Source organism: Miniopterus schreibersii (assembly GCF_964146895.1).
Source record: "Miniopterus schreibersii genome assembly, chromosome: 2".
NCBI lineage: Eukaryota > Metazoa > Chordata > Mammalia > Chiroptera > Miniopteridae > Miniopterus > Miniopterus schreibersii.
The window spans coordinates 110,304,951-110,319,964 of record NC_138102.1 but is presented as its reverse complement, the minus strand read 5'-3'; the positions used below and the strand labels follow the sequence as shown (position 1 = coordinate 110,319,964).

Sequence of the window (15,014 nt, the reverse complement as noted above, 5' to 3'; positions counted from 1 at the left end):
AAAGATTATCAAAGCCAATCTTTTCTATAATGGGTTTAATTCTGAAGGACTTTTTAAAAATTTAAGTATTATTTTTATCAAAATAATAAATATATCGTTTTAAAAGTAAAATTCATATGGTAAGTGTTCTAAAAGTATAATAGCAGACCCTAATCCTCCTGGAATGCTTCCACTTTATGGTGTTTCTTTTGGTATTTACCTCCATATTTCTAAATAACATGCATAAACAAATAGTTATTTCTTTTTAAAATTTATACATTTGATTTTTTGGTCATGTTTCAAAAATATTTCACCAAGTTCGAGATACATATTCCTCAACCTTATTTTAGAGAAATTATAAATCTTTTAAATAAAGCCAGGCAATTTTTCCAAACAAAGCAAGTGAAAGCCAGTGTGATAAACTAGAATTATGTTAATACTATTTTGTTTGGTTGGTTGCTTGGTTGTTTTTGCTGTAGAACAATAATGCAATCTGTATTTTATGGTAAAATCCTATATAAATTTGTAAGTATAGTACACTGCATCTAATAATGAATTCTTGAGTGAAAGAAATAATATTTAAAATATTTATTCTATGTTGGGATTTATTTGAAATTCACTTTGTTTTCATGTCTTTACACAGAATGTCAGTCTTTGGGGTTGTTAAATGGTACAATGGATTTCAGGAAAGTTTGAATAATTTGTTTACATGGTTCACAATATTTGTTAAAAGTTTAAAATTTTAAAATAGGTTTAAAATTAATGTTCTATAATGCAAAATAGAAATGTATCTGTCTTTAAAAAACAAACAAACAAACAAAAAACCTATAAAGCCCTGTCATGGAGGTCCTGAACAGCAATGCCTTGGATCCTTTGAAGCCTTTCAATAAAAATGTCTCTGAGGCTCAGCTCCGTATTAAATTTTTGGTTTTGAAATTCCGTATTTCTAATCCAGCATCATCCTATTTTTGAGCTAACTTGATGAACCTTTTATTCCTAGAACCTAATAAACCTACTCATAATTTCAGAGCCATGACAAAGCTTATTTCTAGAATGATCTGTAAAAGATGGGTTTCATGGTGCCACAACTCCAAGAAAGAGGAATATTAAGTATTCATATGATCCCACTCCACTCCTAACCTCAGATAACTAAACCAGCAATGAACACCTGACCCAGAGGAAGCAACTCTGTTGGCCAGCTGGAGACCAATGCATGACCCAACAAGAAAAGATGAAGAGGACATTTCAGATTCTTCTCTTAGAATTTAGGAATTGAGACATTGGGCCATTTGGTTATGTAAAGGTAGGTGGCAAGCAAGTAGAACCATGTGGACAGGTGGCAATTTGAGGTCTTGAGATACTGAGTAAGCAGCAGCAAAGAGGATGGATGCAGAGATGCAGACACAAGATACCAGTGTTCCATGAGAGAGTGTGAGATAGAGGGAAGAGCTGCCTCTAACACCATTCTAGGTCCTACTCTCTAGAGACCCAAGAGTACAGCAAATCTTATTCTTTGGTCATTTTGAAAACTCACAGTAAATTCCCCTTTCTACTTAAACTGATTTGATAAAATTTGTGATCCTTGAAAATGAAAAGCATTTATTAGAATGTTGTCCAAGGATGGCAGATTACATTCATGCATTTAATATTTAATTACTTTCTGTTTCCTCCCCTCCATATATTTTTTTAAGTATATCTTTATTGATTTCAGAGAAAGGAAGGGAAAGGAGAGAGAGACAGAGAGAAACATCAATGATGAGAGAGTCATCATTGGTCGGCTGCCTCCCACACTCCCCCGACTGGGGATCAAGCCTGCAACCTGGGCATGTGCTCTGACCAGGAATCAAACCTCCATCTCAACTGTTGAGCCACACCCGACCAGGCACTCTTCCATATTGCTTAGTTGAGTAGTCTGTGCTACTTTTTACTTATTTTAATATTTTTTAAGTATTTTTAAATTTATTTCCTTACTTCCCAATCATTTCTCCCTATGGCTCTTCTGAAATTGAACTAGGTATGCTCTAATTGTACCAGTCAGTGGACACTTCTCAGTCTTTATCTGATTTGAATTCTCTCCAACATTCATACATACCTGTCTCCACTTGTCACCTGAGTACTGGACCTATATTTCCACTTGCCTAGTGAACATCTCCTGGAATGTCTATCTCTCTAGCTCCATACTCACCTTTCTCCTTAAACCTGTTCTTCCTCCTCTATTCTTTACCTTACTTCATTCCACCATCCTCTCAGCTACCCAAACTACTCACAAACCAACAAATCCTACCAATTCTCATTTTTTTACAATTTAAATCAGTTTTTTCAGTTACGCTTGGCATACAATATTGTATTAGTTTCTGATGTACACCCCAGTGATTAGATATTACATAACTTACTAAGTGATCATTCCAATAAATCTCATCTCATCTGACACCATACGTAGTTATTGGAATATTATTGACTATATTTTCTACGCTGTTCTTTACATCCCCATGACTTCTGTAACTACCAATTTGTACTTCTTAATCCTTTGACCTTTTCATCCACCTCCCCAACACCCCTCCCATCTGGCAACCATCAAAATGTTCTGTTATCTATGAATCTGTTCCTGTTCTGTTGTTAATTTATTTTGTTTTTTAGATTCAATTATTCATAGATATGTATTTATTGCCATTTTATTGTTCATATTTTTACCTTTTTTTTCCTTCTCCTGCTGAAAGAAGACCCTTCCCTTTAACATTTCATGTGATACTAGTTTATGGTAATAAATTCCTTTAGCTTTTTCTTGTCTGGGAAGCTCTTTGTATGTCCTTTGATTCTAAATTATAGCTTTGCTGGATAATCTTGGTTGTAGGTTCTTGCTTTTCATCACTTTGAATATTTCTTGCCACTCCCTTCTGGCCTGCAAAGTTTCTGCTAAGAAATCAGCTGACAGTTTTATGGAAGCTCCCTTGTAGGTAACTAACTGCTTTTCTCTTGCTGCTTTTAAGATTCTCTCTTTGTCTTTAACCTTTGGCATTTTAATTATGATGTGTCTTGCTGTGGGCTGTGTGCACCCTCCTGTTGTAGTTGAGCCTTGATTGCTCTTGGCACCTCAATGGGAGGGATTTACCCCAGGCCGATGGGCTGCAAGGATCAGCTGTGCCAGGGTCTACCCCACAGAGCAGGACTTACTTCAGTGGGGCTCTGGTACCCGAGGAGTCCACCCCTTGCGTGTGTCACTTGTGGAGGTGGCTAGGTAGTGCTTGGACATAGTCTGAAGCTGTCCACTGGGTATGCTAACTCCAGGGAGGTATAAGCCAAGGTCAGCGGCTGCCTGTGTTCTGCCCAGGGCCACCCAGAATGAGCTACAAAGTAATCTGTGGATGACTGCTACTAGTGCTAGGCTTGGAGGTGCCCAGAAGAGGTTAAGCTTCGAACCAAGGCCAGCTGCCCCTAGTGTCAGGCCTGGGACCACTTAGCAAGGGATATGGGGCACACCAAAGCCAGGTGCTATTTGCTTCAGAGATTTTAGGAAAGTCTGAAGCATGAGCCAAGACAGGCCATTTGTATGGAAAGCCACTGAAAAAAGCTTGGGTGGGCCCACAAGTTGGTGGAGCAAGGTCTCAGGGAGTCAACAGGGTGGGATAAACAGTGACAGCCAGATAGATGGAGACTCAGGCATGGCTCCTGCTTGCTGGCTCTGTGGGGGAAGGGCTCAGAAAAGAACAACAGCCTCTGCCAACACTTCTGTCTGGGAGAAAGCTGCCCCTCCAGCTCTCACCCTGATGCCAGACAATTCAGTTCCAGTTCCTCCTCTAATGCCCCTGATGCCTTTCAAGCTGCTGCCCAAGAACTGGAACTCAGAGGGAGTGAATCTGAGTTAAGTCCTTGCATGGGCCCTTTAAGAGGAGCTGCCTGAGACTCCAGCAGCCCTCCATCTCACTCAGCCACAATCCCAACTGGTTTTTACAGCCAGAAGTTATGGGGACCTATCTTCCTGGCACTGGAAGCCTAGGCTAAGGGCCTGGTGTGGGGCTGGGACCCCCTGTTCATCAAAGGGAACCTCTGTAGCCAAGATATTCCTCCTACATCTGCCACACGTGGATGGAGGACCAGCTCATTCCATGTCTCCACCCTTCCTACCAGACTCAATGTGACTTCTTCTTTTATCTTTAGTTGTAGGATTTCTGTTCAGCTAGATTTCAGGCAGTTCTGATGATGGTTGTTCTGTAGTTTAGCTGTGATTTGATGCAGTTGTGGGAGGATGTGAGTACTGCATTTACCTCCTATCAATTCTATTTCTTAAAAAATCAATCTATTCTCTACCCCTAAAGTCACTGCCTAAATTCAAACCTTTATCATCCCCTGGACTGACAACCAGAGATCCAGAAAATTCTGATTCAATAGAGGGAGCTGGGAATCTTTTATTTCTTTTTAAAGGATTCCAAATTATTCTAATGTACAATAATTTTAGGAACTAAAAATTATTACTTTCTAGCTGGTCCCCCCCCAATGAAACCATTCTCTCTACAGAGCCATCAAGTCATCAACATATACTTATTACTGAAAACCACTAAGCATCAAACACTAAGTTAGGTCCTACACACTAAGAAAAAAACAAAATCCCCACCCTAAGGAAGCTCAGTCAAGTAAGAGAGAAGTCAAATAAACAAATTACAAAAGCAATGTAATAAATTTTCTAGATATATGTAACATAACAGTTACTATATATTAAATGTTTATTGAATGCTAGATACTGTGGTACTTCATGAACATTATTTCATTTAATCCTTCCACAACACTGTAAGGTATGTATTATCCTCAATTTACTTCTAAATTAATTTCAAGAGAGCTTGAAATTTTGCATAAGATCTCATCCTCATTAATGGAGGAGCCCTAAATGATAGTCTCATTCCAAAAGCCCAGTTTCTTAATTAGCATGGGGTGTTTTGAGAGAAGAAAAAAATGTAAGCAAATAACTTCCAGTGTCACTGAACTGAGCAATGTGGACAAATGACTGTAGGACATTCTGAGGAGAATAAAGAGCTTCTACAAAGGTTTGATGGGATGAGAGAACAGTGTAAGTTGTGGGAAATGCAATTAGTGGGGATAGCAAGGTCAGTATATGTACAGAGATGCATGGATATGAGCCTGAAATGGTGTTAATGGGACCAGAGCATTAGGCATATGTGTACCAAGGTAAAGAATCTGGACATCTCCTATAGGCACTGAGTAGTCACCAACAGACTTTAGACAGAAGAGTGATTCATTGACCTGATTTACTTTTTATAAAGATTACCTAGGGAAAATATCATTACAAATTTGATGACTTAAAAACTCTCCATGGCTTTTTCTTGTCTATAATATAAAGTCCAAAACCCTTTCCAGCCTCATTTCACAATTATCCCTATCCCCATACAGAAATACTCTTCCATTTAGCTGGTCCCTGTTTCTAAAATTCCTTCTCTCCATTGCTCCTCCTTGCGTTAGTCACTCTTCCAGCTTCTGCAAGGCCTTCAACAATCTTCATTCCCTGTCTCAGCCCCAATTCTCCCTCACTCTTCTGCCACAGAATTAGTTAATTTTTCTTTTGTATTCAAATATTTCCTCTGTGTATCTATTAACACCACATTACTTTGGAATTATTTAAGTATCCGTATCTGTCTCTTCCATTAAAACTCAAGGGTTTTTTTTAATCCCTAAGCCCAGCACAGCAATTAGCACAGAATAAATGTTCAACAGTATGATGAATAAATGTCTACACACACACAATTTTTTTAAAAAAAAGATAAAGCAAGGGAATGATAAGTGTTCCTTGAAGAAATTTAGACTATATAATAATACTAATAATAATACCAATATTAGCAGCAGCTAACTTTTATAGAGAGCTCACTGTGTGCCAGATACTGTTAAGACCTTCACATGTATTAATTCATTTAGTCCTCACAACAACCCTATGAGAAGGGTACTAGTATTCTGATCATTTTAATGAGACACAGAAGATTCAAGTAACTTGCCAAAAAGCTACTCAGCTAGTAAATGGGGTGTGAATATCACCAAGGTAGTATTGCTCCACAGTTCGTTCTTAACCACTAAATATTGTCTCTAGCTCAAGCAAAAGACCACTGTGATTAGAAAACTTATTCTAGCCTTGATAATCTTGTCCTTATTCTTAACACACTGAAAATAAATCTATACAGAGAAAATTAATCCTACTTTTAAAAATTCACATCAATAAATAATAATTTAATGAAACTCAAATGTGTAACTAATCTGGGATGCCTCCCATAGCATCCTAGTTTAGATCAAGGCCTTCTTGCTGTGTGCTTTTGGGGCTGTGCTCCCTGTGTTTTTCCTTCCTAACACTCACCCAAGGATGTGAGCACATAGTTATGTGAGTATTTGAACAGTTCCTCTCTCCTCCTCTAGACACTAAGTTCCTCAGCAGTTCATGTCTGTTTTACTCAACAATATGTCCATAGCACATAGTAGGCCCATAATAGATGTTTGGGGAATAGATATGTTCAAATGGTCTTCCCTATTGATGACCTTTTTTTCTGCTCACATAGCCATCATCCTAATATAAATCATTCCCTAAAATATTAAAATCATTCCCATCTGATCTCTGCCTATACCCTATGGTTTTAATACATCACATGCAACAGTGGCAAATTAATCTTCCCAAAACATTCCTTTTAATACTCATTTCAACAAATATTATTAACTCCTACTATGTGCCTGAAGGAAACCAGAGTATGTTACCCCAAAATAGGCCACTTTGGCATATTGATTATTTTTCATTAAAAGCACTTAAGAAATAGCATGTGCAAAAAGGACACTCTGACCCTCCTTTTTCTTCCTGAAAGCAGGAAGTAAAACTCCCATGTGAAAGGTACCCTCCTGTACTAACAGGGTAGAAGGCAGCCTTATCACCAGAGACAGAGTTTGGGGCTGAGAAATGTGTGCAAACAAACTTTGTTAAGCTCACCCTTATCTTCCTAGTTATTTCTTCACCATTCACTACCTCAGCCCAAAGCCCTTTGTCTTGTCAATTCTTCACAAATGTATTGTTTCTTTGACTAAAAGGTGTATACACTTTCTGCTCTGGTCATTTACTTGGGTCTTCTTCATTCTCTTGTGAAGGCTCTCACAAATTTAATAAAATGTGTATGTTTTTCTCCTGTTAATCTGTCTTATGTCAGTTTAATTCTTAGGCCCAGTGAAAGACCCAAAGAAGGTAAAAAAGATGTTTCCTCCCCTCCGTACTAAATACATTTCACTGCTTAATAAAATCTTATCTATTTCCTAATGCCTATAAAGTTCAAATTTTCAGTTAGATTTGTCTGTTGAAAGAAACAAGAAGGAAAGCCATCCCAGACCTTGGTCTCTATTACAATTCCCCACAAAAAGGAATAGGGCTCCTCAGAGAAATTGCTAATTTCAGGGCTGAGAAAGGGAAGATAGAGGATGAACTTGGAATACCTTGTTATGCCAGAAAGTAAGGAAGAGCTCAAAACAATGACAGGGGCATGTCAAAGGACACAGGCATCATCCTGAAGGGACTCCCACTGTGTAAATCTGAGCTAATTTGAGCACCAAAATAATTAAGTACAGTGATGAGAATAAACCATAAAAAAAATTGAAATTATGAATTCATACCAATAGGGAGGGAAGAAAGGAGGGAGGGGAATGGAGCTGAGAAGGAAGAGAACTTCTAAGGAAGGTAGCTAGGACTAGGATGGAAGGGAACTACAAAGGAGAAAGGGATAGGGGGAATGCCAAGGATCAAATGGTAAATGTGGAGAGAATGCTAAAGTGGGAAAATCATCATTTTGCTGTCACTGTGGTGAAGACTAGATCAGGTATGAGTAAATAATGGATGTTAAATCTAGGGAAAATTTTAATAAGGAGCAGGACATTTGCATGGTCTTATAAGTAGCTGCCTATTAGATGCAAAGGAAGAAAAAATAATTATTAACCAGTCAAAAAATTAGGCTACACTTTGACCTTTGACAAGGTAATTAAAATTAACATCACCTATGAAAGAAATACAGAAAGACATCATGGGTCTCCTGATGTAATAATCTAAGAAGGACACAACATCTTCTAGGAAACATTCTGGCCAAGAATGCATAATAACAATCTAATCACAAGAAAACATCAGATAAACACAACATGAAGAACGTTCTAGGAAAAAGAAGAAAAAAAAAGCAAGGGGGAATTTGTATTCTTCACAAATGTCATAAATTACAAAGAAATGCTATGGAAGTGCTCCATATTAAAAGAGGCTGAAGCATGACAACTAAATATAATATCTATCCCTAACTGGACCCTATACTGGAAGGGGAAAATGCGACAAAGGACTGTATCAGATCAATTGACAAAACTGAAATTACGGATAATCAAGTGAATCACTCTAAATTTAGGTAGTTGATAACTGTACTGTGGTTATGTAAGAAAACATCTCTAATATTCACTTAAGTATTCAGAGGGAAAGGACCATAATTGATCCTGAAATGATTCAGGAAAAAAATATAATTACAAAGAGAGAGGAGGAGAAGGAAGAAGAACGTCAACACCACAGAGGAAGAGTAGGGGGAGCAAAAGGAAGAGGAGGGGGAAAGGGGAAACGGAAAGAAATGGAACCAAAGAAGAAAGAGAAGAAACTGAGCAAATGTTAAAACAAACAGGACAAAATGTTAAATAATAGGTGAGTCTGGATAAAACGTACACAAGTGTTCCTTGTATTATTGTATTCTTGAAACTTTATAAGTTTGAAATTAGTTCTAAATAAAACTCAGCGGTTGAGTGTCGACCTAGGATCCAGGAGATCGCTGTTCAATTCCTGGTCAGGGCGCATGCCCCTGTTGCAGGCTTGATCCCCAGTTGGGGGCGTGCAGGAGGCAGTCGATCAATGACTTTCTCATCATTGATGTTTCTCTCCCCCTCTCTCTCTCTCCCTCCTTTCCTCTCTCTGAAATCAATAAAGATTTTTTTTTTAAGTTTAAAATTATATATGTACTGTATTCAACTAGACCTGCACTATCCAATACAGTAGCTATTAGCTACATGAGGCTGTTGAGCAGGTGCAATGTGATTAGTCCAAATTGAGATATGCTATTAGTGTAAAATATACACCAGATTTCAAAGACTTAGCACAAAAAAGAATGTCAGGTATATCATTAGTAATTTTTATACTGATTACATGTTAAAATATTTTAGATATATTAGGTCAAAGAAAACATATTTTCAAAATTAATTTCACCCCTTTTTTTTTTTTAATATATCTTTATTGATCTCAGAGAGAGGAAAGGAGAGGGAGAGAGAGAGACAGAAACATCAATGATGAGAGAGTCATTGATCGAGCCCGCAACCCGGCCATGTGCCTTGACCGGGAATCGAACCCCGATCGCCTGGATCCTCGGTCGACGCTCAACCGCTGAGCCACGCCCGGCCGGGCTTTTTTGCTTTTTTTAAATGTGGCTACTAGAAACTTGAAACTACATATGTGACTCACCTGCATTGGACAGGGCTAAACAAAAATCTCTAAAAGGAGGTATCACGCTATTTTTGTAAATTTCTCTCTAGATTTCTTTCTACTCTAAACATCTCTCTCTCTCTCTAAAAGTCACTTGGTTTTAAGCTACCTAAGGGTAGAGATTGTATCTTACTTACTGTTGTATCCCAGTATCTAGCACATAGCAAGTGTCATAAATATTTGTTTATTGAAAGGCAGTACGCAAAGGAAGGAGGGTAGGCAGGAAGAATATATGCATTCTCATCTCTGAGTCTTTGCTTATACTGTAACTCCTTCCTAGAAGGAAACTTTTCTCTTCTCTCCTAATCACACACATTCTTCAAAACCCATTTTCTCATGCCCATTTTCTCCAAGGAGACTCCCCACTCACACAGGTTAATTTCTGATCTTTCCTCCTCTGTACTACTATAGCCTTCATTTGCTATATCATTTACTTTGGTACTTAGTAAGTTCCTTGCGGGAGAAGTTATGCCTCATATTTTTTCTATATCTTCCATAATGACAAGCATAGTGCTAACCATACCAAGTTGGGGGGGTGCAGGGACAAGATGCCAAGAAAAGAGAAATAGATTGGGAGTTGGAAAAATTTGGCTGTAGTCTGTTTTCACATCTACTATCTGTGTTGCCTTAGATAAATCACTGAATCTCTGTTTCTGCTTTCTCATATTTTAAATCAGAGAGATAGACCTGTTGACCATAAAAGCCTCCTATTTCTACAATTCTAGAATAATTAAAACTATTTTTGCCCTAGCCAGTTTGGCTCAGTGGTTGGAGTGTTGGCCTGCGGACTGAAAGGTCCTGGGTTCGATTACGGCCAACAGCACGTACCTCAGTTGCAAGCTCCATCCCAGGCCGTGGTCAGGGCTTGTGCAGGAGGCAACCAATCAATTGTCTCTCTCACATCAGTGTTTCTCTTTCTCTCTCTCTCATATGCCACTCTCTCTGAAAAAAGCAATGAAAAAAAATATCCTCGGGTGAGGATTATAAAAGCGAAACACCATTTTTCTTTAGCAACGTTATTGTTATGTAGCAGTAAAAGTAAATCAAATACACTAATGTTAAATCACAGTAAGTTACTTAAGAAAGAAAATGCAAGAAAGTTTATAATCTGCCTAAAGTACTAAATGCTGATCATCTTTCTGGCTATCAAGTACTTTAAATTCACATTTCTTTTCAAAGGACTATTATGCAAAATAATCAATACACACATACTGGAGCCACCTCAAGTTTTTTTTCAGACTCTTTCAAGACTCAGAGAGAGCCCTTTAGAAAGTGGAGGAGGAAGAGCAGGAAGAAGGGAATGAGACACTAAATTTTCTGTCAAGTAACTTAGGACCTTATTGGTGATATTCAAACACTCTGAGTTATAATTAATTATACGTACATTGTCTGTTTCTTCTTTCATAAATTCTATTTAAAAAACATCATTCAAAAGAAAATTACAACAGTTGAAACAGAAAGGTGACCTAAAAACATAATGTTAAAGGAATGCAGTATAATTTCAAAGCATGGATACCATTTCAAACAAATCTCTAAATCAGTAACTTTAGTTTTATTCTTATATCTTAGTATCTCTGCTGAGAAGTCAGATTATCAGGGAGGAATAAAATTGTTACTATGTTGCATAATTTAAAGATTCCAGTTATACTTGTTAATAAATATCACCTGTGGAATTAAAATATATAGTCTAGGTTCTAAACTATTAATAAAATCACATGATTTCTTTAAGGCTTTTATCAAAATGCCCCTATTAAATGTTGAGCATTAACACTGACCCATCTATAAGATAAAAGCTGTACTTTGGAAGGCACTCCAGGACTCTGCTCACCTTGGTCTGTAGCCACCTCTGTAGCCTCATCTCCCACCAATCCCTGGGTATCATTTAACTTCTTAATTTTTCAGTTTCTCCCCTAATATCACCCACCCTTTTATGACTTCATGTCTTGGTATTTGCTGTTCCCTCTGCTAGGTACGTCCTTCCCTCTTTTGAGCTCCGAATATGTCCTCCTTCCTGAAGTTTTCATGACTGCCCCAATACCCTCCTACAAAGTAGCTCCCAGGGCACTCTCCATTCTTCTATTACATAGCACTTTAATTACTACTTTTAAATGTCCACTTCCATAAACAGGCTGTGAGTTCTAAATGGAGGGCCCATATCTTATTCAACTGTTTACCAGCCCTTAGCATATCACTGGCATTTATGGACACTCAATACAAGTACACTGGAAAAAAAAAAAAGTTTAGTCAATGTAAGAAACAATTCAAACTTTCCTATAAAAGAGTATGCACGTTTAACCCAGTGGTTCTCAACCATGGGCAATATAGCCCCTAGAGGAGATTTGGTAAAGTCTTAGAGATATTTTTGGTTGTCACATAAGGGGAAGGGGATTTGGGGGGTGCTACTGGCATCTACTGGGTAGTATATCTTACAATGTAAAGGACAGCCCCCAAAAGAAAGAATTATCCAGTCACAAATGTCAATAGCGCCACGGTCAAAAAAACTCAAATGTCAATTGACTTATTCATATGTGGTGATTCCATATCACATCTCAGCAATAACCAGAACAAATTCCAATTTTGCAGTTTCAACTGAAACTTATACAACAGTTGATGTGTATGCACCAACACTAAAAATTGTCTTTATATAACTGTAAGGCTTAACAACATTAAGAGTACTGGAAAGCATCCCATATTTCTGCAAACTAAACTTTAAAAGAAACCACAGGAAAACTAATTTTCAGTTATGGAACTATGACAAAAAAAATTTGAAGCATGAGGTAATTCATTCCTCCAGGCCCGATAAAAGAAAAATCTCTAAGTACTACAAGTAAATCATGCACAGATGTCTTAACTGTTGAACGCAAGAACCTATGGCAAGAGCAAAGGGCACGCCCTTGCTACCACCAAAATCACCAGCTTATTAATAAAGATTAAAAAAAAAAAATCTGACAGAACCACTGCAAAAAAAAAATCAAATATCAATAAAGGGTGGCAGATACAGAAGTGAACTACTTCTACCCCTGATATATTACCAAGTTTCACATGACGTGAACATTTCGCAAAAGCTATGCCAAAGCAAGAACACTCCCTTTCTATGCAGCAGTTGACTCAACAGTGGCTGAATACCACAAACTCACTCATTTCTTCTGTCCTCTGAATCAGTTATCCCACTCACTCCATAACCAACAAATGCGTCTGGCACCAACTATGCAATCATTTACATTTTGTTGCACCCTGTTAGTCTCAAAAAGAAAAAAGAAAAGAAAAAAAAAAGCAGTCATCCAAAACAAAAATTTAGTACAGTAACTCTTACAGGAAAATGGATTTTATGATGTTATTATAGGGACTGACTGCTAAACAATGCGCCTACTCTTTCCAATGCTCTAACCTTATATGTTTAGGTTTTTTCCAGATTTTAAATAGAGTAAATGTATACCACTGGATAAGCTGACTGCGGATTTATTCTTGGACAGCTCAAAAAGGGGCCTGGCTGGGGGGGGGGGGGGGAACGCATTTTTAATTGGGAAACAGAAGTTTCCAACAGTGAGTAATATCTTCTTTCTCAGCTGACTTTGCCAGTAAGTGTCGGTACCATGACTGGGCCCGTGCTAGGCCGGGTTTCGCCACATTAGCCTACAACACGGTCCCCACGCGAACCCGGAGCCCTGGTGGCAGGTGCGTGAGGTGTAAAGGTGGGGGTCGCCGTGGGCGCGGGGAGTGCGGCTGACGCTAAGCGAGCGTCCCGCGACGACCCCCGGGGCGACCTGCAGCCGGGCAGGCGGCCGGCCCGTCGGTCCCGCAGGCGCTAACTCGCGGCTACCCGGCCGTTCTAGGACCCGGGAGGGACGTGCGGGTACCACACCCTCCGCCCCGCCGCCCCCTCGCACTGACAGCCCCGCGCCGGAGCGGGGCGCTGGGCCTGGGCGCGCGGGGCCGCAGGACTGGACTCCAGGCCGGGGCTCCGGCCTGCCGCCCCGCCGCCGCCCCGGACGCCCTCCCTGACCCCGGGGCGGGCGACCGCGGCCTAACCGCCTCCCGGGCAGCAGGGCCTAGAGAAGGAAGGAGCCCGCGCCGGGGAGCGGCGCCCGTGGCGCCTGCTCGGGAGCTCAGCGCGGCCGCGGCAGCCGCAGCCCGCGGCTCGGGCGCTCCCGCTCACGTGCTGCCGGAAAGACGGTTTCACTCTCTTACCATCTGCAAAATCCTCCTTAACATGGTTTAACCACCACCCGACGCCGCCGCGGTGACTCTCCGGACCCCTACGCCGGGCCACTGACTACTCGGCGGTGCGCGAGAGGAAGGAACTTAGCCAGGAGGGGACCAAGCAGGAGGTCGGGACGAGGAGGTGGCGGTGGCGGCGGGCGCTGGAGCCGCCCGGACTTCCCCACAGGCGGCGAGAGGGAGCGCGCGCGAGCGAGCGAGCGACGAGGTAGCCAGCGAGCGAACGCCCGCCCGCCCGCCAGGCCGCCCCCGTTCACTGACAGCTGGGCGGGCCCGCCCGGAGCCGCCCCGCCCCCCCGGCCTGTCCATCCGCGGGGGGCGGGGCTGGAAAGGGCCTGGCCAGGCCCCGCACCAATCAGGAGCGGCGTGGCGTGGACGACTGCGTGACGGACAGGCGGCAGGGTAGTGGGGCCGCCGCTCCTTCCGGCGGTCTGGAAAAACGTTGGCGGCGGAGCGCAGCGCTGCGCTCCCGTCAGAGGCCGCGCCCGCGAGTCCGCCGCGCGCCCGCTCGGGAGGCGGGTGAGGAAGCCTGGGGCGGAGTGGGGGTCCCTGGCCGTGTCCGCAGGCGGGGGCTCCGGAACGGGTACCCAGCTGTGGCGTCGCAGGCTGCTCTGTAAAACCTGTCAGCGTGACCTCGGCCTGGACCGGGAACGGACCCCATCCTCATTTCTGCTGGAAGCCTTAGCCCTCGGTGGAAGCACGGGAGAGACGCGCAGGCTCCCTTAACCGGCCTGCGGGGCTTCGGCGCCCTGGTCCCACTCCTGGCTTCGTATCCCTACTTCCTTCCTGCCTCCAGTTTCAGCCAAACAGAAAGCAGAGTCAGAGGAAAGCGTAGGAAGAAACTGGAATTGTAGTCAGCAAAGAGAAGTTTGGGGTTGTCTTTTGGGGGCCATAGCAAATTATTTAGTAGGCTGATGTCGCTAACGTGTTGCACTTGATCTTTCTAAAGCCCGTGTTTGGTCCATTCTAAGAAACTTTAAATCCTATTCTGATGATAGACATAGGAAGTGAATCGGCACTAATGTGTCTGTTTTATAGATTAAGAGAAAGTAATGAGGTCACAGGGGAACGGCGAGCCAGAAGAGGGACGTGGGCTTAGAACCTGAACGATGTCATTATTTAAAGTCAAAAACCACAGCCCCAGAGCCCTGCGCTCTGCTGGTATTCACAGTCCAAGAGGTTTGACTTCGCAGGGAGCTGGAGGGAATAATGCAGCTTACCTTGGAAGGCACAAAGCAGCCAATGGGGTGCTTGTTGGAAAGTACTTACAGCTCTTTTGAAAAGATGCAGCAAATATTCT

The 15,014-nt window shown here is 41.4% G+C and overlaps 1 protein-coding gene across 2 annotated transcripts in view; it reads right to left on the bottom strand.

The window, feature by feature from the left end:
- The window catches only part of EEA1 (early endosome antigen 1), a 131,389-nt gene extending 117,385 nt beyond the window's left edge, over positions 1–14,004 (bottom strand). The window contains exon 1 of one of the 2 annotated variants that reach the window (XM_081130759.1): positions 13,685–14,004. In XM_081130759.1, coding sequence (XP_080986885.1) covers positions 13,685–13,708 — 24 coding nt within the window. In that variant the 5' untranslated portion in view covers positions 13,709–14,004. The remainder of the gene's footprint in view (positions 1–13,684) is intronic. The other variant, XM_081130758.1, reaches the window with a different exon arrangement.
- Between the last annotated feature and the right edge of the window lie 1,010 nt (positions 14,005–15,014).